At 28.7% G+C, this 27,290-nt stretch overlaps 2 protein-coding genes across 2 annotated transcripts in view; both read right to left on the minus strand.

The window, feature by feature from the left end:
* Positions 1 to 14,798, minus strand: part of LOC107453786 (multiple epidermal growth factor-like domains protein 11) — a 52,286-nt gene extending 37,488 nt beyond the window's left edge. Inside the window, exons 1-4 of the mRNA XM_016070735.3 lie at positions 14,650 to 14,798; positions 10,380 to 10,472; positions 10,109 to 10,209; positions 6,558 to 6,650 (exon numbers count right to left, since the gene is read on the minus strand). Coding sequence (XP_015926221.3) covers positions 6,558 to 6,650; positions 10,109 to 10,209; positions 10,380 to 10,472; positions 14,650 to 14,753 — 391 coding nt within the window. The 5' untranslated portion in view covers positions 14,754 to 14,798. The remainder of the gene's footprint in view (positions 1 to 6,557; positions 6,651 to 10,108; positions 10,210 to 10,379; positions 10,473 to 14,649) is intronic.
* Positions 14,799 to 26,094: 11,296 nt separating this feature from the next.
* The window catches only part of LOC107453788 (multiple epidermal growth factor-like domains protein 10), a 45,230-nt gene continuing 44,034 nt past the window's right edge, over positions 26,095 to 27,290 (minus strand). Inside the window, exon 21 of the mRNA XM_071183773.1 lies at positions 26,095 to 26,240. The gene's annotated coding sequence lies outside the window, so the exon portion shown is untranslated. The remainder of the gene's footprint in view (positions 26,241 to 27,290) is intronic.

Below are 27,290 nucleotides of genomic sequence, written 5' to 3' on the forward strand. Positions count from 1 at the left end.
AACAAAAGTTATTCAGGGTGATTTTTTTTTTTTTTTTTTTTTGCGGACTGTACATATGATATATTTATGTTATTTATTACTTAATCTTTTAGTAAATATTGGTTGAATGGCAAGGCTGTGTTATATTTGCATATGGCGACACACTTAACGGTTAAGTAGCAAATAAAAAAAAATTATATGGTGGAAAAACAAATTCTTACTTGATTGCTATAACTCTTGTTTGTTTGTTTTTTTTCATTTTTATTTAGAGAATGAACATGCTTATAAAAATATTAATAATTACTTTTTTGTTTTTCGTTTGTGTTTTTTTTTTTAAATTTAGCGATAATGAGCTTAAAGTAACAAATAAAAAAAATAGCATAAGAGTTGATAAATATTGTGGGGCTAGTGTAGCTAAATATCAAGCTTTATATAATAACAATATGAGTTAACACCTAACACATAGCTTATTAGGTTAATTATGAAATACATTAGAAAAAAAGAAATTTATTAATTTATTAAAAAATTTTAAAATTTTTGTAATTTAATTTTGCTTATGGAAAAATTTAGGAAAAGTTATTGTTTGAGCACATTCTATGATTTTGTACTTTCAAAATTCAAAATTTTGTAACTTGATTCAGAATTTATTAGCCGGGATAGCCTGGTCGGTAGGGCTCTGGGCCCATGTCCGAGAGTTCGTGGGTTCGAACACCGCCGGCCGAAGACTCCCCGTGTAGTTGGTGACAGATGCGCGTTAAAATTCTGTCGAGTCGCAAAGTCCTTCATGTTCCCGTAACAAATAAATACCTCTGAGAGTACTGGATAGAAGATCGATCGGTCTCTGATTCAGGTCAAAACTACGATCTGTGGATGAATGAATGGATGCATTAATGGGTAAGCCTTATAAACAGGTGTGACGTATGATGTGGCAGAAGTCGAATTCTTGGCCATAGATGGCGCCACTGGAAAACAAGAATCGCACACTCTGCCTTAAATTTGTTCGCTTTCACCAAGCAGGCTTGCCCGTGTGGCAAGAGGCATTAGAACCAACCAACCAAAATTTTGATTGCAGTGGGAAACACATTTTTAGTGGAATTCATGTGTGTGGAATTATATTACCTAAATGGTGTGAAGGGATTTTAAATTTGAAATTGGTTTTTCTACTTAAGTTACAGATTTTTTTTTTAAAAATACATATCAGTTTTTTTTTTCTTTACAAGTTTAAAAACGTATACATATAACAGTGTGTCGCATAAATGTAGCAAAAAACTTCTAGGGGAGTAAGATCAGATCACAATATTCAAATCATACACTAATCCGGGAAATGTTGTCATACGTGGCTGGAGGCGCTTCCCTATTATAATCTGTTACGAAGCACACGAAGCATTTATACGACTTCCTGTTATATATAACGTTCTGAAACTTGTACATTTTGCTAAAAATTAGATTAAAATGACATTTTTTTGAAAGAAAAAATGGAGTTTGGAGACAGAAACTGATTGCAGATTTGAAATCAATGGTATAAAAGTATCTAAGATCTGTTAAAAATTCTCATGCAAACGAAAATACAACAATAGCGGTCCTCCACCCTTAACCATAGAATGTTCTTTTTACAGCAGTCAAAAAGTATGTATTGTAAACATTCATGCATTTGACATTTAATATTGATTTGGCCTTTTTTTACAAAATACGAATCAAAGTTGACTTAATTAATAAAACAATATTTTTCTGCTTATAAATTAATAATTAAATACGCTTATAAGTTTTACTTGCAAAACTGTCCCTTTCGCATGATGAGATTCTAGATCAATGGTTACTAATTAATATTTATTAAGCATTTATATAAAATAAACGTTGTTAATAATAATTGCACAAGACTGATTTTTTAAAAAAATTGTGTCCTTATGATTGAACTTGTAGCAATAAGTTAAACGGTTAATTTTAAGAATTCCAAAACAACTGTTAAAATGTATACTCACAAGTTTTCTTACCAATTTTAATATACATGTTTAAATTTTAATGAAATGTAGCTATATCTAAAAATATGATTAATGCTTTCTTCAACAAATTTATAAAGGTTTTCTACATTAGCCTCTATTTCTACATTCTATAGCCTCTATATACTCTATAGCCATATAATATAGAATATAAAGGAAATGGAAGCTAATGAAAAAAATATATTGTAGAATATCATACTATGCAGTCGATATTTAGTCATTGAATAAAATTTCATTTTTTTTCTAATTAAAAAGAATTCATTAACTTTTTTTAAAATCTTTTCAGTATTTCGATTGAATTTTTAAAAGGCTGAATTTAGTTTTTACTAGGCAAATATTTGTGAGCAAAATATAATGTATCTAGATTTTAAATATAAGCAATAGTTCAACAACATCAAAGGCATTAAAGCAAATTTTATTAAAATACTAAGCTAAACAAAATTTTAAAATAGTGATTTTGAAAACTAAGAAGCGTAACGAAAAGTCTTTTAAAAGATTTGTATGAAAAGAATTTTTTAAGTTAAAGAAAAAGAACTTAAATATTTGAAATATTCTAAAGAATAAAAAAAAAGTTATTTTTAAAGGATAATTTTCTATATTCTTGTGTCATTGAACTTTATTATTTTTATTAGATGAATGTTTTTTTAACTCATAAGAACAACATTTAAGACAGATTAAATGTTATAAAATTATCATAATTTATTACTTTTCATTTATTATTTTTCATTTATTATCATAAAAACATTATCTTTGAACATTCGAACTTTATAAGTTACTTTTGACGTAATGGAAGATTTCTTTTTATTTATATTATGAAACTTTGTTTTCATGTTTTTTATTTAATAATTATACTAAGCATTTTTTTTTTAATTTTATAAAGTTCTTATCTTTATGTTATTTCTTAGTGTTTGTTAGAAATTTCTTGGAATTGCATAAACTAACTTAGCTTAATTTTTGTGATATTTTATTATCACACTAGTCGAATTTTTATGCGTTCTAAAATTGTTCAAAAATTCTGAAACCATAATATGTTTCTTAATTTTACCATGATGTCGTTTCTAAATGTTGTTTAGAGAATACTATGAATCAATTTCAACAGAAACATTGTTTAATTTAAAAATTTATTAAAGCTGCAGAAAAGTTTCACCACAATATGCACCGCAAAAATTTCGAATCAAATTTCTGTAAAAAGTACTGGCACCCTGAGTGCAGCTTCCAGAAAATCCATTGCACCACAAAATCCATTTTGATAGTTAAATATTATATTGTAATTGTTATAGCAATATGTAATTAAATACATTTATTTAGTAAATGTTATTAAAAAACTGCAGTACATGACCTTTTGCTCCGTAAAATATTATAGTAAAAATGAATTTTACGGAAAAATGGATTTTTATAAAATGGATTTAAAAAGTACTAGCACCTAGGGTACTGGTATTTTTTACAATAATTTTATATGGAATTTATTACCGCGTGATTAAAGATTGAATTTAGAATTACAGAAAATTTCTAAAGCACTATTCACTATAAAAATTTCCGAAACAAATTACCGGCAGTCAGGGTACTTGCATCTTGACTACGGCATCTATAAAATCCGTTTTGCCTTAAAATCCTTTCATACAGTGAACTGTATATCGTGAACTTGATCTGTGAACTGTATATTTCTTCAATTACAATGATTCAGTAAATGTTATTGTAAAAATTACGGTGCATGACTTTTTGCTCCATAAAATGTTATGCTAAAAATGGATTTTTCGTTAAAAGTACTACCACTCCGAGTGCCGATACTTTTTATAGTGATTTCTTTAGGAATTTTTTAGAGCGTGATTGAAAATTGAACACATTTTTCTGAGAGTTTAAACCTGAAAAACCCATGTATTGAACTTAATGTTTACCTTTGTAACTTGACTAAGAAGAGAAAGAGAATCCCAAGTCAAGCATATCGACGATTTCATGAACGACGTTCTTAATGGAACTAACCTACGTGCTCGTTACATGGGAACGAAAACTATGAAAACCACTTTCATGTTTATTGTGTAGGAGAAAGGAGCTCCAGCCTATTATTCTTTTACCGATGGGGATATTTTGAATCAAAAGTATGACAGTCAAAATATTAAACATGTAACCACAGAACTCAAACCGGAATTGCCTGTGTCAAAAATGTTTGACATTTGTCTGACTCTTGGCTATATACAATCGCATTTTAGCAATGTCACCCCGAGCACACAATGCACATCTTCATAATAGAGAAAACCAAATTAAATTAATTCTAATCAATCTTCCATGGGGAACAAATAAGCAAAAATTATATTTCAAATTAACTAACTACAGTTTCCATACAGTTTCGATCGTTTCATTTGTTTAAAATCTTGATTTATTTAAAATAAAAATTTAAAGCCTGTTCCAACAAAAAATCCTCTTTAAACCATATGAGCACAATTTTCGTTTTCATTAAGTTGTTAATTTAAATTTTTAAAAATATTTTGCTTCATTTTTTAATTAAGAAGTGTTCAATAAAAGTTAAATCCTTAATATTAAAAATGTTAAAGCCTTGCTACCAAAGTTAAAATTTCAAGGCTGCTAGTACTATTAAAATTTTCAAAATTCAAGTTTTAAAAGTTCTTAAAGTGTTAATATTTTAAATTTGTCAACTAAATTCAATCGGACATATTGTAATGATTAAAAAGAAGAAAATGTTTAAAAATATGAGTTAGTTTCTTCAAAAATAAAGACGTTGCTTTTATCAAATTCCCGTAAAATGCAGGAAGCATACTGTAAAAAATTCCGGATCAAATTACGGTAAAAAACATTCATTTGATAACGTCTTCGTTCATATGGCAACAATTTTCCAGAAATTTTGGTTCTCAAAATTACAGTTCTTATTACCAAACGTTTAGTAGAAAGTACAAAACTGAAAAGTAAATTTTGCCGAATAAATATTTTGTATACCATACTCTAAACTATCATGATAAAATGAAAATTTTATTATATTTGTCAAACTTTATCACGTATTATAAATTCATACGTATTGTAAATTTTACTATAATCATTACCAAAGAGATTCAGTAAATATTACCGAACTGATTTGTGTTCCATTGAGCTATAAACAAGCTAAATTTTACCATATTTTGGTAGTTTTAGCCATTCTTTTTGTTCTATGTGTGATCTTTGCGACCTCATACGGAACCTGACAGAAACAAAGAGCCATGCTGATATGTTTGATTAACGTCTTACATAATTTAATTGGGTTAAATTGTCTACAGAAGCAGCACGTTTTTTGCAAAAGTTGTAAACACAACATAGAGTCATGGTGATACGTCAATGAATTGCGTTTTAAACATGATGAAAGCATGTGGGGCTGTTTACTCTTTGATTCAAATAGGACACTTGTGTTCCTTTTATTTGTATTTTTTAACGCTCTAAGAACAAGTAAAAATATATTCTGCTATTTTTTAATTATAAGAACAGTCTAATAGCTACTAAAAAGATCTCTTAGATTACCTGAATTAAATTTGCACTAGACACCGGTGTGTCATGCTGTATTTCATAACCATGAATTATTAAAATGATGAATATAATATTTATCTATTTATTCTGTCGAAAATTAATACAAAATTGTGACAAAATGTGTTTAATAAAAATTCTGCGTCAAATGGTTAAATGTATAATGTATTCTCTGAATACTTAAAGGAAAATTCGAGGGCGCAAATAAATTTTCACTATATTATTTCATCCATATTATTTCATCAATCTTATTGTAAATTATTCCATTTCAAGAAATCTAAACAATTTGAACTTCTCCAACAAAGCTTTTGTTAAAGAAAAAAAAAGAAAAGATGTAACGCTTATTATTAAATTTTAAGAAATTTTAAATAATTCTGTTAATTAGACTTTCATGGGAATTTTTTTTCTTCCAGAATCTTCATTTGGAATCTTATATAACTATAAATATTTTTTTGGAAATTAATTAAGGATTCCTAACAAACATAATACGTTAAAAGCAAATTTAAGTTAAAAAATAATTGAAAATACATAATCATTATGAGTTTAGTTCTGTTATCATTTAGACATTCATTCCCTAATTAGGCTTGTCCAATTGAAATAGTAAAATACTACTTACGTTATTCATATTAAAATAAATTTTAAGTTAAATTTAAATCTTGACTATTTGTTGTTGTATTATGTTATACATATGTGTATGTTAGTGCATTGAAATTAAGTAGCAAATTTTTAAAATGCTATTTGATTAATCTAAGCAAAAAAAAACAGTAAACTTTACACTAGAAAAAAGTTAAATGACTGTATATAAGTATTATAAAATTGCTATGAAAGAATTTATTTTTTATCAAAGCGATTCTGATGGAATGATTAAATGAGAAATTCTAAAACATATCTGTGCAAATATTAAAAAAATTTTAAAACAATTTGTTATGAAACGGTTTTAAGGTAATTAAAGTAAAATAAACTGATGCTGTTCAGTTGCAGTTTCAGATATTTCTGAGTTACTTTAAGTTAAAGAAAGTGAATGAATCAACGTAGTTTTTAATATAATTTTAAGATGTAGTTTAATAAAAAAAATACCTTCAGTGCAATTAATACCAGTCCATCCTGCGTCACAAAGGCATCTGTCAGGACTAACGCAGTTTCCATGAATACATTCCTTCTCGCAAAAGGCTAAAATATTGAAAAATTATTAATTTATATTCTAATAATATTTTTAATCATAGCATTTAACTGCAATTTTTAATATGCAATAATTCTAAAATATTTTACGAAACATTTGAATCTAGAATTTTTTTATGATCCTTTATACTAATTATTATATGAAATTGACAATGTTTAAAAATCGTTTTGCAATAATTCCGAAATAATTATAACACTCAATTATCTTCATAAATATTTTTTAAGGTAGTAGCTTTATTTTTCGGAGTAATTAATGAGCTCATAACTTTTACTATTAATGGAATTTACAAAAAAAATGAATAAATAAAACAATTCTTTAGCTTTAATGCACGATAATTTTAAATAATTGAAAGATCTTTTTTCAGGCTATAGCGTAGCTACCACTACAATTATTTAATTCTAATTCACTAGTAATTCCAATTCACTATTCTGGTATATGACCTTTAGATATATGACGGTTGACATTGTCGGTAGTCTAGCCCCACAATGTCAATACCAGAAAACCACCTTTACTGTTAACATTTAAGTTTCTTATTTTCTTTACTTTCTTTTTTTCACCATTTATTTTTAAAAAAATACAATTTATAACCAGATTTTATTTTAATCATCATTGTCAACGTATAATTAAAGAAATTTTAAACCCCTCTATTTATGCATAATCATTTGAAGTATTTATTTTCAAAAACCACTACCCATAATTATGAAATTTTGAAATTCCTGTGAATCTAAACTGTGAATCTAAAATTTTTTAAGATTATTTAATTTACCTTTCTATTTTATCATTATATTAACATGATTTCCATATCATTAAAATAAATATCACATTTGTAACTCAGCGAAGCAACTTTTAATATAGGCAAATATTAATTTTGTTTCATTGTATTAAATGAATTTAAAGTAAAATTGTTAAATTTATCTTAATTTATTTGAAATCATTTTCAGTAATTATTTTTACATAACTGTGCTATTAATACGGAATATTTTTTACACTTTCGACATTTAAAAAACGGAATGAATTAACGGAATGGTAATTCTGAATAAAATGCAAAAGACATTCTTAAAGAAACCCTTGCAAATATAAATATTTTCAGGTGAATTAATATAGTCTAATTATTTAATCATACAAATTTTTTTATAATAAAGCATATGGTATAGATACCATTACTTCATGTACTAAGATATTTCAAATCGACAAACACTTTTATAGAAAAAAAACTCTTATTTGCAAATTAAACATTGAAACTTAATAAAGGCGTTATACTTTTGTAAATTGCTTCTAAATATTTAGATTCCTTAGAGATGCATAATCGTTAGCGAAATGATTAAATTAATGCACATTATAAACCGAAATCATGTTTTCTATTCATAATTTGCAAAATATTTAGAAAATAAAATTTGAATAACTCTTTTTTTTTAAATATCATCTCAAGAATAGATAATTATCCTCTCTTGCTTTCATAATTAATTAAAAACAAAATCGTAACATTTGTTTCCTCGATATCTATTGTTTAATACATCCCACATAAAATCGGTTAGTCGCGTTTGTTAATAATGTTTCATAAAAAGAATTGAAGTTGTAGAAATTTAAAAGCAATTAAAATGAAATTAGTTTCTATTGCTCAAAGCATTTCGCAATAATCTTGATTTCAGTTTTAAAAACTGTATGCAATAAAATGCAATAATTTTATATCGACATCAAAATTTAATTTCACGTTATTTTTTAATTTTTAAAATCATATGCTTCGGGAAATTTTACTTTTCATTTAGATATGTATTTTAACTTTATAAAAATGTACATTTTGGTGATTATTCATTTGTTTAAGCTAAACAAGAAATCATTTTTACACTGAAAAAAGGATGTTCAAAATTACCAGCATATGATAAAATTTATCGCATTTCTGGCTCTAATAGAAAACCAGAAAGCTCGGTAATTTTTACCGAAACGCTTTGGTAATGATTTTGACAAAATTAATTATGAAATCTGGTTTTTTAATATGTAATAAAATTTGGTAAATGCGTTATAACTTGGCAATTTTTATTGTTATATCTTTGAGCATGGCATAAAAGCCATTTTTGTAGTTAAATTTACTTTTTAGATTTGTATTTTTTACTTAATGTGCTGAAATAAGAACTATAATTTTAAAACCAAAATTTCTGCTAAACTGTTATGTTATGAATTACTAAATGAATAAAAAATTACTAAATAAATGGTTAAAATACCATTTACTTTGGTTTTATTAACCATAATTAACGTATTTTTTATATTAAAAATATCACTAGCATGCAGTACTGTAATTTTAGCACTTTTCTTTTCCTCGTGTACTAAAATGGTTTTTCTGTGATGTGGTAGGCTTTATTTTAAACTTTGAGTCGTTTTATTCTAAAATTTTGAAGTACTGCTTGAGACAGAACTTCAGTTTCCCCTTTCTTTGAAGGATCAGAATTACTTCTCACTTCCCTCTCTCTTTATATATATATATATACAGTCGGACTTCTATTTAACGAACTTTCATTTTCCGAATTTCTCTATTTTGCGAATTTTTTCGAGGGACCAAGAACATTTTGGAAATTTCTTCGTAAAATAACTTCTAAATAGCGAAGTGAATTTTCTATTTAACGAACTTTTCTTTGAGATCCATTTTCCCTATTTCCCAAACTATTTCAGAACATTTTAAAATTGTTAACGCATTTCATTGGGGAATGACCTTAATTTGATTTTCGAAGTTTAATCACTTTTAGAGAAAGCAGCAAAATTTCGTTCCCTTTTCAACGAACGAAAAACTCAGACTAAATTAATAACGGATTTTATCAATAGCAATTAAACGTGAGAACGTGCGTGGTAATGTATGTTTAAAATTACTTTTGCAATAAATGCGGCTATAATTTAATACATAAATTGAGATTTTTTTAGTTGAAAATGTATGTAGCATGATAGTGTAACACTGGATAATGTTTTACTCTATTCTTGCTTTTCATGCAGATTTCTTTTATGGTTAAGATTTATGAGAGAATAAATGGTAGATACTAGTTTACTAGATAAAGGTGTATCAATTACCATTTTNTTATATATATATATTAATCGCAAAATAAGGGATTTCCCTGATAAAGAATTTTGGGCAAACTCACCTGAATGGAAGACTTTTTGATGAAACTAACTCACATGAGGGTTGCAAAGCGAGGAAAACTGCGAAAATTCCTAAGAACTCGATGGAAGGGAGATTCTAACTCATGAACCGCCTACCACTGCTGCCATTTTACGTCAGCACAGCAGTCGGAAACAGAGTACGAATCGACACCAACTGTTATTGGAATTCGAACTCGAACTATACCCCTTGAGCTTCCCCTCTTCGATTCATATGATTCATATTTAGGTCAGATAAAATATATTATTTTTGTTTAGTTACATACATACTACCTCATGCACAATTACAATTAAACGTCTAACTTACGGTGACAAGTTCCGTTTCTCTCTTCATATCCAAGGCAGCATTCTCTAATTGTTTTAGTGAATTCAACAGCTTCTGTTCTATTAACCCATACAGTTTTAGTTCTAGAATGTTAATTAGAATGTTAGTGTAAATATTATAAAACTAACATGTTTAAAATCTTTAAGGACGTGTTAATGTAAAAGAAACTGTACATTTCTAAATTGTTAAGAAATAGATTTTGAAATAATACTTGATATGTAACAATGACAATGGTAATATCAATAACACTTACTCATGATCGTAGCAAAGGATAGAACTAAAGCAAAATCTCAGTTTTCGTTCTTGAACTGTTTGTGAGTATGGAGCTGTTACATTTTTTGTATACCTGTACAAAAATCAGTATTATTTTGTAGTCAAGAAAGCAATATGCAATATGAAAATATCGGAATGCATTGATGTAAAAATAATTTTATGACCAAAAAATTACGTTAAATGTTACTTAATATTTGAGGATTGAACATTACGTGACAATTATTGCAGCTGAATTTCTCATAAATTCTTTTTAAGAAAACTGATGTGTGTCTAGGTAAATAGGGTTACGTTAAAGAAAGAAAAATCAAAAGTGAACTTAAATGAGTTACTTAAACGCTAACCAAACATTTTGTTATTTGAGCCTAAAATGAACCATACAACGTGGAATATTTATTTATAATTCAGGAAGTAGATAGCTTACAATACAGCACCATTTAAAATAGGAAGGGGTTCTCTTAGAATTTTCCATCGGCTACGCTGTAACATTCTTTTATTAGTTCAAATTTTCTTCTTTCCATTTGCACTGTTAGAATTTTGCCCGAGCCGGGATAGCCTGGATGGTAGGGCGTTCGGCCCATGTCCAAGAGGTCGCGAGTTAGATCCTCACCGGACGAAGACTCCTCGTCTAGAAAATTGTGACTGGTGCACGTTAACTCTGTGGGGGTCACAAAGTCTTCCAAGTTCCTATAGCAAATCAATACCTCTGGTGGTACTGAATTGGAGATTGATCGCTCTCTGGTTCAGGTCAAAACTACGATCTGTGGGTGAAAGAATGGATGTATGAATGGGTTAAAACACCCTTTAATTCCGCCTATGACGCGTTATGTGAGTGAAATCGCATTTTTTACCATAGATGGTGGCACTGAAAAACAAGAAAAGCCACATCTGCCTTAAATTCGCTAGATTTCACCAATCAGACTTGGTTATATTTGGCAAGAGGCATTAGAAGCAGCAACTGTAAAATTATCTGTCTGAAACTACTATATAATAACCGCGACAGCAGTCTGTTTCTGCAATTAACCCTGAGATTAACGGCAAAGAATTTTTTTTTACCTTCATCGCATACAACTTGTATGGTTGAAAAAGCCATGAATACAAAACTGCACAATATTTTAACCATTTACCTATTTTAACGTGACATCAAAATCCAAGTCAAAGAGATTTAATTCGACATTAAACTTAGGCTTTTCGCTTGGTAATTAGTGAGAATGTGGTTGAATTGTGTTTTATCAAATGAATGGTAGGATGCGGTTCAATTAGTTAATCTGGTTGTTTCATCCGTAAGAGATGAGAAATACTAGACTATTCATGTTAAGCAACTTTATGTTGCTGCCATTTATGCTTGAATGAGACTATCGTACTTTAATTGTCCTGGGTAACGAAGCTGGGTGTGCAGGATGCTGCAAACCCTTCTTGTGTTGAAGAAAATGGAGGAAACACTGCGGTGTCTACGCAGGGACTTGAACCTCTGCAACTTTATGTTGCTGCTATTTATGCTTGAATGAGACAATCGTACTTTAATTGTTCAGGGTAACAAAGCTGTGCGTGCAGGATGCTGGAAACCATTCTTGTGTTGAAGGAAATGGAGGAAACATTGCAGTGTCTACGCAGGGACTTGAATCTCTGCAACTTTATGTTGCTGCCATTTATGCTTGAATGAGACTACCGTACTTTAATTGTCCAGGGTAACGAAGCTGGGTGTGCAGGATGCTGGAAACCCTTCTTGTGTTGAAGGAAATGGAGGAAACATTGTGGTGTCGAAGCAGGGATTTGAACCTCTGTTTGGTCTGTCATGATATTGACAAACCAACTTTCTCAGCTATTATATGCACCCAGCTGAGGGAACTAAGTGGGTTTACTTGGTGCTATGAAATTCTGGTTGTTTTACCATATTTGATGAAAGCAGTTAATAAACAGTTTTCTCACAGTTAACAGTGTAACTACCATTTTTAGAGTTGTTTCAATATGGTAAAACAACAATTTAATAAATTGTTCAACTATTTTTTCCGAGAAATTTCTAACAGTGTTAAATTGATACGAGTCTATTTGATATCTGATGTTAGAAAAAAAATAGGAAATTTTGCCAATGTCTGTCTATTCTGTTATCAACCAAAAATCTGAGTTAGAATTATTCAAAATTCACTCTCGAGTTGGCTCAAAGATGGAACAAACGGAAAAATCCATTATATTCAAGCCTAGCTTGCCAATATCGTGTGGTTAAAATTCCAGCAAAATAGCAACACTTTTTTATTACCTCTAGCTCTTAGGTCATAGAGCAGATGCCTGTTGGAAAGTTTATTTTTAATTTCCAGACAACATTTGCATCGAATGAAGTATTGTATTCTCCAAAATAAACTTTTATAGATTGCAATAAAATTACTCGGTTTTAAGAATGTTTAAGTTATTTCTTTCCAAAGTATTACAAACCTGTCATCCCAAAATGTCTTAACATGAGTAGAAAAAATTTAAACAATTAAACAAACGATTTCGAACGCAGAATGGAACCTTAGAAGATAAGTTGGAATTTATCATAAAGTAAACAGAGGTGTAAAGCAAAAGGAAATTATTTTCTGAATAATGAAGAAAAAGTTTATAAATTCCTTCGAATCAAAAATTTATCCGTTGTTTCATTCTTCTAAACTTTATAACTCATTTCCAACTATCAATTAACTAATAATAATTTAACACTGTGCAAAACACTAATGTAATATAAATGTTTAATTTTTTCAAATTTTATCTTAATAGTTTGTTTTTTAATTCGCAGTTTCAAATTTTGCAGCCTGAAAAATTGCATCTAATTTATCTGGAATAACCACATATATGTCATATTCATTAAATATTTGGAAATTTCAAGAAGGAAACGGATTTGAAAGGGGGAAATGGTGAAATGGAAAAAAAAATTTCGACATTTAGAAAATGGATTTCGTTTTAAAGCATGCTCTTGAAATTTATGTTGTTAACCATTTTTAAACACTTAAAATATCAACAATCATATTGTATTTAAAAATAGCAATAATAATGTTGATATTCATACAACTATACAATACATAAGGTTTAAAAATTCCATTTTTATTAAAGTCATAAAAATCTAGCCAAATAAAAACTTTTAAAAATGCTTTTATATAATTTTCTGTGGGATATTTTTGAAAGACTAATATTGTTATTATACCATTTTTAATTCAATCACATTATTTTAAATAAATATATTTTCTTTATAAGATATTTCATATCTTTCGATGGATATAAAATAATGACTAAATTATTTTATTCGAAGAAAAATATATAAATTAGTTTCAGACTTTTAAAACAATTACGAAGCAATTTAATTTTTTACGTAAATAAATACAGACTAAAAGAAATATTTTTATGCTACTACTTCAGGCTTATCGCAAATATTTGAAATACATAAATTTTAATGAGATTGTGTAAAAATGTTTTTTTTTTCATTAAAAGAAAAATAATGAAAAAGTAATGAAAATAATGAAATTGGATCCGGATTAGTAATTTAATCCATGTGCATTTAATTGTAAAATTGTTTTCTGTAGATATACATATTTTTCTAATATTTTATAACTACTTTTTAAAGAAACTATCGAGATAAAACCTAAGATTTGGAATCATCCATTTCTTTCAAACTCCCCATTTCCTTGCGATACTTCATGTTCACAGAAACAGGTGATTGCATACTTTTCTCTTACATTTATTGTCATCTTTAATATGGTTTTTTAATAACTGATTTTGCAAACAAATGGTTTCTTTTTACTACTTTCCTTTTAAAGTAGTTTTATTGACCTTAGTGTTAATCATAATCTAAAACTAGATACAAACTGGAATAACTTCATTATTTGAAATTATAATAAAAAAGAACTGTTTGTCCAGCTTATCAATAGTAATATATACGCCAATTGTTTGATTTTATTAACTTTAATTTTTATTCACAATTGTTTAATGCATATCCTAAACGTAATTTCGTAGTTAGCTCTCGAGGCGAAATTCTTTTAATTTTATGCAGCATTGGAACTATGCAGTTAAACTCCACTTTCAATTCAATTATCAATATAATTTAGTACTCTTTCAGATATCTGACTAACTATGCGCGTCATATTACAAATAATTAGCTCATCAGGCAGGTTGTCATGATTCAATAAGTGTATAATATTTTTAAAATGCAAATAGGTTTTAAAAATAAATGCTTTCAACTAAAAAAAAATTTTATTTTATTTAAAAATAATGTAATTTTCTGGACTTACCTCACTAATCTCATGCATTCATTGGCGCTTACGGTTTCAGCTTCAGTGTTATAAACTAACATGTTACCCACGGAAAATGCTAAAATGCAGAATGTAATGTACATTTTAATATAAATCTGAGTGTTTCATTTGTTCTCAGTTCACTCCCATAGTTCTGAAGCAAAAATTAAAGCTGTTATTATTTTCTTCATACTTAAAATACTTACAGACACAAGCTTACCTGAAAAATACATGCACGTTTCTACTCAAAACACTAGATGAAACCATCTCTTGTTTGCTGTGCCCCACCCCCCTCCTGGCATGACTTCTCATTCATTATTGTTTTTTCTCCATAAAAGTCAATGAAAAAGATAACATTGTTTATAAAATACCTAATTAATATAATTACTTATACGCACAATATCTTATATATTTTAAAATAGAAATATTTCTAAACTTAGTAATGCAAAATGTGCGACAAAATAGGAAGTAATATATGAGATTTAATTTTTGCTTGTGAAATTATATACACCGAAGAGCCATTACATTATGACCACCCTGCTAATAACATGTAGGACCACCTTTGGCCCTCAAAACTGCTAGCATCCGCCGTCGCATTGATTCCACAAGGTGCTGATAGGTAGTCTGAGGTATCTGGTACCAAGTGCTGACCAACTGGTCCTGCAATTCCCTCACTTTGAGAGGGCGTAGCATGGCAGCACGAATTTGATTTTCCAAGTAGGACCACAAATGCTCTATTGGATTAAGGTTAGGTGAATTTGGGGGCCAAGACATGACTTGGAAGTCACTGGGATGCTCCTCGAACCAATCCATGACGATTCGACCCTTATGACACGGTCCATTATCCTGTTGGTAAACACCATCCCCCGCAGGAAAAACTGTTGCCATGAATGGGTGAACCTGGTTTGCAACTATGTTCAAGTAGCTAACAGACATCAGGGATTGTTCTATCAGGATTATGGGTCCTTATGTGCCCCATGAAAGCATTGTTTCTGGGCGAGAAACCATGAAAACCTTGGCGAGCCCATTGTTATAGGTAGAGAGCGGTCATAATGTAATGGCTCTTCGGTGTATAACGAGACCCTTATTTCATGAAGCAATGTAGATTGGAAAATTGGAAACAGCTTTTAAGTTACTAAAAATTTCGATGTAACTGTTGATATTTATACTTGACAACACCAATTCGTTCATTCTTTTTTTTACTAAATTTATTCTTATTTTCTTGTAAATTCATCAAGTCAAGGCATCAACTCTAGCATAAGCTTATAAAATGAATGCTTATAATTTTTTTTTCTTTATAAACCGATAAATAAACATTATTTAAAGTTTAAAAAAATATTCGCCATAAGCGCACTTAAAATTGCAATAACTTCAAAATAAATTGGAATTTTGGATTGGAATTTTGTGCCTAAATGGAAATGATCATTTAAGCATGCTAAATTCCAATTTTGTCGTAAAAAATAGGGTGGGTAAAAAAAATGGCTGATACATTATTTTTTACAGATTTAAGAGTTGATAATTCTTGAGCCAATAACCGAATCCAATTTTTTCTTTTAATTTTGCTGCTTGTATATTTTCTTCTGTATATTTTTTTAATTCAGCTTCATTAATTAAACATTTTAAATCTTAACTTTTTTTGCAAAGCAAAACAACATGTAATGAAAAGCAAAATAAGTGAGAAAAATTCTCAAACAGAGATCTTAAAATTTCAATAACTTTTCAATAAATTAGAATTTAATAGAAACCTTGTGTTAAGTTCATGAAAAAATGGCCTATTTAGAATATAAAATTTCAATTTTGTATTTGCCTTTTTGCGACCTCCAGACAGACCCGAAAGGTATTTTTTGCTAATATTTCGAGTTAAATATTTAATAATTCTCAACCTTACTAATGAATGTCACAGATTTTTTACATCATCGTACTCCCTGTACTTTTTCTAGACACTATTGTAATTTCATGTTTCTAAGTCACAGTTCTTGGGCAGGAAAACGAAATTTAGTATAAAGTTAAACACCCAAAACGGCGGTGAAGCTTACAGTTTTTTAAGATAAAGAGAAAAACACAGATATTTCTTTTAACTAAGGCTAAAATTTCTGAGCTTGGAAATAAAATTTTAAACTAACTTTTCGGTAAAAATAGAAATTTTTCCGTAGCAGCTTAACAAGGGCCGATAGCGCACACTCGGTACCTACGCAGGCTGATCAAAATGGTCTCCATCCCCACACGTTAAGCTCAGCCAGTGATGCTTGCCTTCGGTGTTCTACTGGGAACCGTGTCTTTACGATAAGTCCACTGCCGGACGCACCTCAGATTAAAAAATAAATAATCGAGATAATGTATGATACATCTTAAGGTTTAATCCCAGTTGTAAAACAAAAACAAAAACGGTGGTGGATATGATTTCTCAAAAACTGATGTATCAACTATACTGATATTTCACACATCACTTCTACAAAATAAATTTGACTACTATAAAGAATTTAATTTTCGCAAACCACTTGAAGAATATAATTTTATTAAACTCATTTTCAAAGACAATGTATGGTTCATATTTTACCATAAAATGCCTTTTTTCATACAACTCATAAATTCAATTTTATTTTATTTTAATTCTTCGTTCCTTTACGAGAGTTATATAAAGAATAGAAACTATTTGGATTTCTTGATTTCACATAAAACTCTTGTGATTCATTTTACGGTGGCTATAAACCAACCTGTATCAACCCTGAGAACTATAAAAACGGTGAATTCGTAATTATATAAATGCTTGAACTAAGTTGAACTGAATAAATAGCTTAACTGTTACGTATCAGACTCTCTGAACATCCTAAAACGGTAGTGTGTTAGTAGCGGATTCGAATTCCACCACAAACCTTGACTTATTATTGTTACACATTGCTCTATTTATTGTTATACACATACACATGCGTATGCAGACTTGTGTGTTCATCCCAAACCCTATCTTATAAGTCGTTATAATGAGTCCAACTGAAATTCTTATAAAGGACCTGTATAATACGAAGGAAGCTATATTCGGTACCTAATATACTCATATGATATTTTGTACCTGTATTAGAGTATTTGGTATACGCCAGAACAACACCAATTATAACAACAACACAAATGTATTCCGGGCAATGGCACTTAACTAGACCTAGTATATATTTTGGACATTTACCAAAGGTCTAGTCATACTAGGTCTAGTTAAGTGCCACTGCCCGGTATACATTTGCCCGGTATACCCTACACTGATGTTTTTTTAAGGTCATTTGCCATTGCCCAGTATACATTTGCCCGGTATACCCTACACTGATGTTTTTTACGGACAAGTGCCATTGCCCGGTATATATTTGCCCGATACTCCAAACACTGATGTTTCTCCTAATCTATCGTCAGTATGTATTAAAATATTGAATAAATGTAATTATATCCACGAATAAATTAATATCAAATCGGATGTAATAAATATTTCGGACATTCACCAAAGCGACTATGTGATTGCCAACATTCACCGGTGAAAGTCAAAAACCACCGATTTCGGTCATTCACAGTAACATGCGCATCATTTACATAATAACCTCATCAGGACGTTTATTTCATACTCTGCCTAAATAGTATCCGGCATTATATAGAATGCCTAGGCATTGTATACAATGCCTAAGGAAAGCATGTAATATTTCTCACATTTCATACTTTGCCTAAAAACGTCAGACATTATGTATAATGCCTAGGGATTATATATAATGCCGGCGTTTCATACTTTGCACTAACATATATACTCAATTAATTGATGAAATAAGATAGCACGAGATAGAGAAGTACATTTCCATGAAACTTCTGAGGTAATAGCTGGATTCAAACCCGCTAGTTACTTATATGCTATTATTTAATAGAGATCTTTTATATAATTTAATTTTTTTATCCATTATTTGTTTATCCATTATGGGGCCTCGGGGATCTGTCAATTTTTGTTATTACCACTGACAACAGAAAGGCATCTGTGTGTTGGCAGGCAGTGTGTCCCCTGATGAAGTGCTGTCTTGCTAACACACATATCTTAAAATATTCCTCGTATATCTGACTTTTTTTTAAAAAAAAACTTGAAATGAAAATTAAGTTAAAAGTGTGTGGAAATAAAAAATATTATTGAAGGAAAAAGGCAAACTACAGTAAGAATTAAATATAACAGCACATCTAAATTTTTAAGTAAACATAAAATAACAAACATTTTAAATATATTTACTTCAAATAAGAATTTAGTTTTTGTAAAGTTTTAAATATCAGCATGTTATTTATTAAAAAAATGTTGACTAAAATAAATCCAAATTGAAAATCAATTAAATTATTAGAAACATATGAAAAATATCGTTCAAATTGTAAGATTTCTCTAACTTAAACAACAAATCTAGTTTTATGTAAAATTTAAAATATCAGTAAAGATAAAAGTTTTAAAAGTATATTAAGATTAAAACAAAAAAGTTTCGAAGGGAAAAAAACAAGATAAATTAAGAATCAAATACTACAGCAGATATAAGTGTAAAGTAAATATAAGTTAATAAATCTTTTTAAATGTACATCATACAATTTGCTCAAAAAATCACATTTTCATAAAATTTTAAAATTTGCTTATATACTTACTTATATTAAAATATGAATATTAAGTTAAGGAAATCTAAAAATAAAATGAATCTAAACTTTCAGAAACTATGATATGAACTTTCAAATCATAAAACCAATGCATAAAATAAAATAATAACTTAATAATGCAAAAAGGAAAATAATAACTTAAATAAATGAAAAACTTGATAGTATTTTTAAAAATATGAAAAGATAATAATTTAATATTAAAAGAACATGTAAAAAGATGGCAGAATTGTTAAGTAAATATAAGATAATAATCGTCAAGTGTACAAGTTAAACAGAAAAAAAAATTTTAAAGTAAAATTTAGTGGATACAAAACTTAGTAAAACTAGAATTTATATAACAAAAATAGTAAGAATATAATATAATATCAAATCAAGATCAAATAAGTCCATAAATACTTTAAGTGTATGTAACTCCAATAATTGAGACCTATAAATTTTTAAATGAAAGCATATCGAAATAATAAAATATTAATGCATTTTTCAAAGTACTTACCCAAGAAAAATATTTTAACCAGCATTTCTTTTTAACAAAAAATATCTTTAAATACAATATACTAAATGAATTGCTCGTGAAAGAATAGGTTTATAGTTATATATAGACGTACAATAGAGTGTTATGCAAAACTTGTGACAAATCAGAATAGTATTTCTAGATTAAATAAAAAATAAGGTATCATAACTTCGCTTTAGTGGCAGAGGAAAGGGGAGAAGGAAAAAAGGTTAAAACGAGACAAAAGAATTTCCGGATCGTTTTTAAAATAAAATAAAAGCTTTAGTTTTAAAGGAATTCTTAGAATTTTTTTTAAAAAAAAAGCTATGCCCAAAGAATCTTCAAAATGTGTTTACATAGTTTCAGGTTTCATATTTTAAAGAGAAAAGAATTTATTGGGTAATTTATAGTTGTTTTTTTTTAATCTAAAAGCATTCTTTATTCAAAATAATTTTAAGGAACAGAATAAATTTGATATTTGTTTCAAATTACTGTGTTTCACAAAAATATTTTATCAGATTGAAATAAGATGAAAGGTAATTAGCTTGTTATGTAGTTTTCATACAAAGAAACTTTGTTTCACAATTCTACGTTTAATGCAAGAATTATCAAAAACTTACTATGGTGCTTCTTAAAAGCGCGATTTTATACTTTTTGAACTTGATTAAACACTAATAGCCTGAACAAAAATATGATTCAATTTAAAAACTTAACAAATTTTCGAAAAACGATTTAAGTTACCCGCAATACTTGTCTCTTGGTGGACTGATCGTTAGGACACAATTCCTGTAGATCACCAAAGTCAAGCATCACTAGCAGCAATCAGTGCGTGCGCGGATGACCACTTTGATCAGTCTGCGAAGGAACCGAGGGCATGTGGAATCGGTATTTACCGTAAAGTGCTCGACTTTGCGCTCAGGTCATCGGACTACCAAAGTGGGGGAGCCATCGAAAGATGATGAAATAGGATCAAAATTTTTATGCATTCTCATGGATGTTTCCCAAGCCGCCAGTAGCCCATTGTGTAGTTCTACAGCGACGAAAATGAAGTACTACTATGGTTCAATGCCGAACTAATTATTTAACTAATTAAATAATTAATTAATTAACTAATTAACTAAGTTCTAAAATTTATTTCATCACTTTTCTTTCAAGATAAAAAAAATAGTAATAAAGTTGTTTCTTTGATTTCGCTCAGTCAAATATGAGTTTAAAAGCAAACACTTTGGTTCACTTAAGAAAGTTTTGTACTCACTAAGAAGCTTTCCTCCTTATTCGCAATGCTCACTAACCAATACGATTGCCTTGTCTTATTTTTAAGGAATATACTTTTCCAAAAAGAAGATCATTGTATTTAAAAAATATGTATTCATTATAATTTTAGGTAATGACATTCGGTCAATATAGTTATTCATCAGAATGAACAATTATTTGGATTTTAAAAATAAACAACTTTACTTGAAAAAAATATTTAAACTTAGAAATACATTCAGAATAAAAAGTAATAAATGAGAAAAAATCTTACTTGTTTACACTAAAAAAATAATAACTTTATATTGAATATCAGTTAAAAACCGTTTTTTATTTTTATCTTGAATCTTTCATATTTCAAAAAAATTCTATAGAAATGCTTAGATTCTTATTCTTTTTCTGCAATTCTTATTCTGTTTGAGGATAATTTTTTTTTTTTTTTTTTACTTTCTCATTATTTTTCTACTTTTGACAGTAAGGTCAGCACGAACTTATAAAGTAAAAATCTAGAGAAATACAAAAGAAAATTTCTACATCAGACAATAAATTATCATTATTTAAAGAAAAAAGTGACAAAATGTGTTTGCGAAAAAAGAAATTAAAATAGCTATAACTTTTTAAAAAAATCGTATTTCGAAAACAAACTTGCGTTAATTATTATTAATGGAAATTATCCTATCAGCACTGTTTTAACTCAGTAGTGGAATTCCAGTCGTTAAAAGAGCAGTCGATATGATATTTTTTACTACAAATTTAACACCTGATAATTCACGAACCAATAATCAAATCATTTTTTTTTTATTCAATCGCTTTCGTTGTATACAGAGCACAGGATGAAGAAAAAAACGAACCTCCCTGAATAACTTTTAATCTACGGACATTACCGTTCTAGGAGTCACTCTTAGTTCGAAGGGGTGACCTCAAATTTGCTAAATGACTAGTGCAGACAATATTTCAAATTACGAAATCAGACGCACAAATGCAATTTCTCTGTATAGGTACAGAGAAGTAACATGTCATTCCATCCATATTTCTAAACACCTTCGTAATTTCGAGTTTCAAAGTCTTATCGTTTTGTCTAAATGTAATATTAAGTAGAACACCCAAAACAACGACTGTGTGTGGTGCTTATAATTTTTTTTTAAATGGAGAGAAATGCCCAGACTGTAATTATTGCTTCTCCTATTATTGTAGGTATTTTGTACTATTTTAAATTTAGTTTAAACGAATTTTTAACAATAAAGAGTTATAAATAATGTATTTTAATAATAAATAATATAGGGAGCATCTACCGGCATCTGCATTTGGCGCCAATAACACATCTCAAACATAATGATTTTCACTTTGAGTTACTGGCAATGAATTACATACGAAAATAATGTTTTTTCAACACCCTACACCAAAATATACAGTGATAAACTGGTAAGTCATGCCAATTGATTGTCATACGAAATAACTGCACGAAATTGCGTAATTTCGTGCAGCTTAAATATTCATGAAAATATGGACATTTTTATAAAAAACATATATATAAAAATAATTTTACACATTTACAAACTATATAAACATTTTTATGAAAATAATATATTTGTTTTGAAATAAGTTTTCTTACTTTAACTGCTGAAATATTTAATAAATTTTATATAAAATAGATTTATTTAAATTAATAATAAAAATATCATTTTAAAAAAAACATTTTTTAAAAATTGCGCAAGACATGAGTATTTAAAGTAATAATATTTTCCTACTGCGTTTGCACAGAAGACAGTTAAATTTTTTTCATAATTTTGTTTTTAATAGTATTTTATAACTTATGAAGAAAGTCCGATTTCAATACCTTGAAAATTTAGAAAGTTTCTGGCAATGATGAATTCAATAATTATAAATTCTTTAAACTTTATTGATATGTTTGAGAAATCACATGATTTAAAAACTTCTAAAATCTTAAAATAATTCTCTTAGTATTCTTTTAGAAATATGAAAAAACGTTTTAGTATAGATATTTTTCCACCCCGCATAGTATTTTAATTACAGCAATTTTAACAATAATATATATATATATATATATGTGTNACAATTTACACTTTTACCAAATATATATATATATATATACAACTTTAAGCTTTATTCGTCAATAATGATTGTGATATTATCGTTATTGATATGCTTCGTTATAATTATTGTTTGAGATATTAGATAGATTTTACACAGAGTTTGTCTAACGTTAACCGTAACGCTAACCATATTCTCTACAATTTAGCAACACTATTATTTTTGAGGAAACTTCCACGTATACAATGTAAAGCTTAAATAGCTTTAACTTCAAAGTTTAAAAAAACCATAACCAAAATCTCTTTACAATCGCAAACGTTGCAAAATCTCTTTACAATCGGTAACGAATGACCTGTGTAAGCTAGAATGTGGTGTTGCTCTTGAATGTTAGCGAACTGGGCAACATTGCACCTATAACCCATAAATGAGAAAAATCCTTAAAAAATCCATTATTTGGTTATTGAAATATTAAAGAAACTAGGCGGCTTCGCCCCCTGCTCGCTGCCGCTCGCCAACCCCCGGAACTGCCTTCGCAGTTCATTTCGGATTGCTTCGCAATCCGATGCTCGCTTTGCTCGTGCATTGTATACGTTCTTAACGTCTAGCTTTTGTATACGTTTTTGAACACTGAAGTTCAGAAAACTTTAACTGTAGAAAATTCTAAACCTGTGCATTTCAATATTAATTTGAAATTGCAAACAGTTCACATATTTCTCTTAATCACACTATTCTAAATTTCACTTGTTGAGAAAAGTAACTTTTGTAAGTTTTGTTTTAAAGTCTTTCCCACCAGAGGGCTAAGACCATGTGTTGTAAAACAATATGAAATAGTACTGAACGCCGGATGTAAAGCATCGGCTTCGATGAAGATAATTTTGTGAGAATTTTTTTGATAATTCATTGAGAATTCACCCGATTAGACATATGATATGCTACGTGCTTTTGCGCACCGAAGCCTATCAATTAAAACTTATTAGCGTTTTATATAATATAGATTAGCCATATGATGCTCACTACGTGCTCTTGCGCGCCGAAGCCTATCAATTAAAAATGAAAACTGTTGCCAACGCGAGAAAAGAAATATCATCGGTTTTATTGATACATACGTATTAGCGTTTTATATAATATAGATTCGCATTTAATAATATGCAACAAACCATGTTTAAATTGGAGTTTTCTTTATCGAGTTGTAAGATAACGAATTTGTAAAAAGCCCATACATCAATACGTAGTTCTCGTTGACAAAATTATTCCTTTCGTAACGGAATTGAACTTCAAAAATGTTCCTTGTGCACCAGTTTTTGTTTTATTGTTTTTTTTTAAATTGTTGCGGGCATAAAATATTTTCAGATATTTGTCTCTTATTTTACTTTGCATTTAATTAACTCAAGAACGTAATTTAATATTTCAATAACTGAGCAAACATTATTGAAGCGTATTTTTCGCGTAAATGTTTGGTAACAAAATAAAAATTTAATGTCTAGGTACATTATGTTTTTATACTTAAATTAGCACTTAAATTTATTTATTTATTTAAATAGCTATAAACAACATATTTTGGTAAAAACTTAGTTAAAAAAATTAAAATTCATTCACAAGGAACTTCTTAATTACCAACAATTAAAAGCCATGTTTTTGGGAATTATTAAAAATCTAACTATTATTTTTTTCTGAAGCAATGTACACAGACTTCTATTAATATCATCTGCCATAGGTGGGAAATTTTTCAAAACTATAAAGGTTTCAATGTGTTTGTAATAAAAACGCATTCATTACAGTTCTTCTAGGAAAATTCATTTATCAAAATTCATTATAAAGTTTTTTTTTGTAAAAGTTAATATTTGCTGGCAAATAAAGAAAAGATGAATGGAGGAAAAAATTTGAAGTTAATATTCAAACTCATTATCATATTTTTTAATCTTAATTTCAGGGTATTATAGTTTAAAATGTTAACAGCAACTTTGACAGCATATTATATCTGCACTTTTCAGTCATCAAACGAAAACTTTTTCATCGCTCCGAATACTTTAAAAGTTATAACTTTTACCAAACAAATGAAAAATCTTCATAGTAACTACAGTCAAACCCCGCTATAGTGAACACGGTGTATAGTGAACTCCCGGATATAGTGAACAAAATGTTTGGTCCCGTGCCTTGCTATACACGCATAGTGTTATTTTTTGTGGATATAGTGAACCAAAAAAGTGAGGAAGTTGGATATAATGAACTTTTTTTTGTCTTCGACTGATTTTTTTTGTGTAATAATTTTGAAATTTCTACTTCAAAATAAATACATATATCGATTTTTAGAACCTTCTATAGGGGGGAATGTAGTGATAAGCATTTTTTCTTGTTTACTACTTTGATCTCACTTTCCCATCCCTAAAAGAACCAAGCAGATGTTTCCAACCCAGGCAGATTTCTGTCAGATGGAATGAGTAATTATTCCTTATTGGTCAAAAGGTTGGACACTAATATGTGTTGATCAGGCCCTCATTTCAACTCCTTTTTGCTCTCAGTTCAGAGAAGCCGCAATCTTCCAGTATATAGACAAATGTCGATGAATTTGCTAAGTGATTTTATGAGACTATGTTTATGTGCTCGAATGGCAAGTTAGACATGTTTAAAAAACGGAATAACAGAAATTCAGGAAAAATTGTCTGAAAGTCGGGAAGTGTTTCCATATCTGATGTTGAGGATTGCTCATCAGCTAGAGATTACTAATTTTTTCTTGTATGCAAGACGAAGAGTAATGAAAAATAACACATTTTTTGCTACTACTTAATATTTTTCAGTCATTTATTTAAATAATGTGTAATAAAAGGGAGGAGTCTGGGAACTATTAGTTAAATTGCCTGCGGAACAGATATAGTGAGCACCCGTTTAGTGAACCGAAATTTCGGTCCTTTGATGGTTCACTATAGTGGGGTTTGACTGTACAACATAATTTTCTTAATTGAGTGTGTTCATGTTTAAATGGCGCAAAGAAAGGTAAAAAAACTTTATTTACTTACATTTTTATTTTTTAAAAATACATAAAATACTTTCAATACGACAATTGAACTTTTCTTCCAGTTCACTTCACTCCTCTTCTCTTCAAACATTTTACAATAATCTTGAAGTATCAAAATATTTTTTCTTAGAAGTTTACCTGAAATAACGTAATTAGTACAATTGGAGCATTATAAAAAATACATTTAACCTTAAATAATCTACAGACCATCAATCAAATCTGCTGGTTTATCTGCTGCATTATCGCAGCTCGCGTTGACAGAGATCCCGAAACTGATGAAATAGATGGATTCAAAATGATCATGAGGACCACCGTTCCAGATTTTCCGTCATTTTCAGTCTGGAAGACAGACATCTTACCTGCATGGCCACTATAAAAACCACCTTTTCCAACTTTCCCCCCTATCTCGTAGGTAAGAAATATGAATTTGATATAAAAAAAAGTAAGCTCGTTCAGAAAAGTGTGTTTTGTTGGTCAAAATAAACATATTTCGTCATAGTTATATTTAATTGTAATACATTTTCTAAAAGATTTATTTGAGATTTTGCCAAAACACTTTACAAAATAAAAATCTGACCATCCTTTAAAAAGTAATAAGGGTGATCTGTTCTTTTTTGGTACTGTACGCAACCGATTATTATTTTTTTTTAATGAATCCTTTAATAACAATAATAAATTAAATTTTAACAAATTTAATACAGCTTTGTAATGTGAATTCAAAAATTACATTTTAATCAATCAGCTCAATAACAATTAATAATACATGTGTTTCAAAATATTTTTAGTAGTATAAAGTATAATTACCTATCTTTGGAATTAAGAACTTCAAAAATTCCAAAATTACATCACATATACATAAGTTTAAACTAAATGATATAATATAATTCATTAAATTAGTTAATGCTCTGTTAGATCATAGCTTTTAGTTCGCTTAAATAATTAAAAGTGTTTGCCAAGTTTGAAAGAATTTACATTAATCTTTTTATGCAATGTGTGAGCATTTCGGGGAGGAAATGTTACTCGGAAAATGCGTTTTAAACATAGTATTGCATATAATTACCCAGACTTAATTCAGAGACTGAAATAAATCATTTTTAACAACCGTAATGCATAAATTAAGACAGATATTAGAAGCTTATTCTACAGAGTTCAGATGTTGACCATAAATAAAATCAGATACCGCTTCCA

The sequence above is a fragment of the Parasteatoda tepidariorum genome, chromosome 7, assembly GCF_043381705.1.
Source record: "Parasteatoda tepidariorum isolate YZ-2023 chromosome 7, CAS_Ptep_4.0, whole genome shotgun sequence".
In the NCBI taxonomy this organism is placed as follows: Eukaryota; Metazoa; Arthropoda; class Arachnida; order Araneae; family Theridiidae; genus Parasteatoda; species Parasteatoda tepidariorum.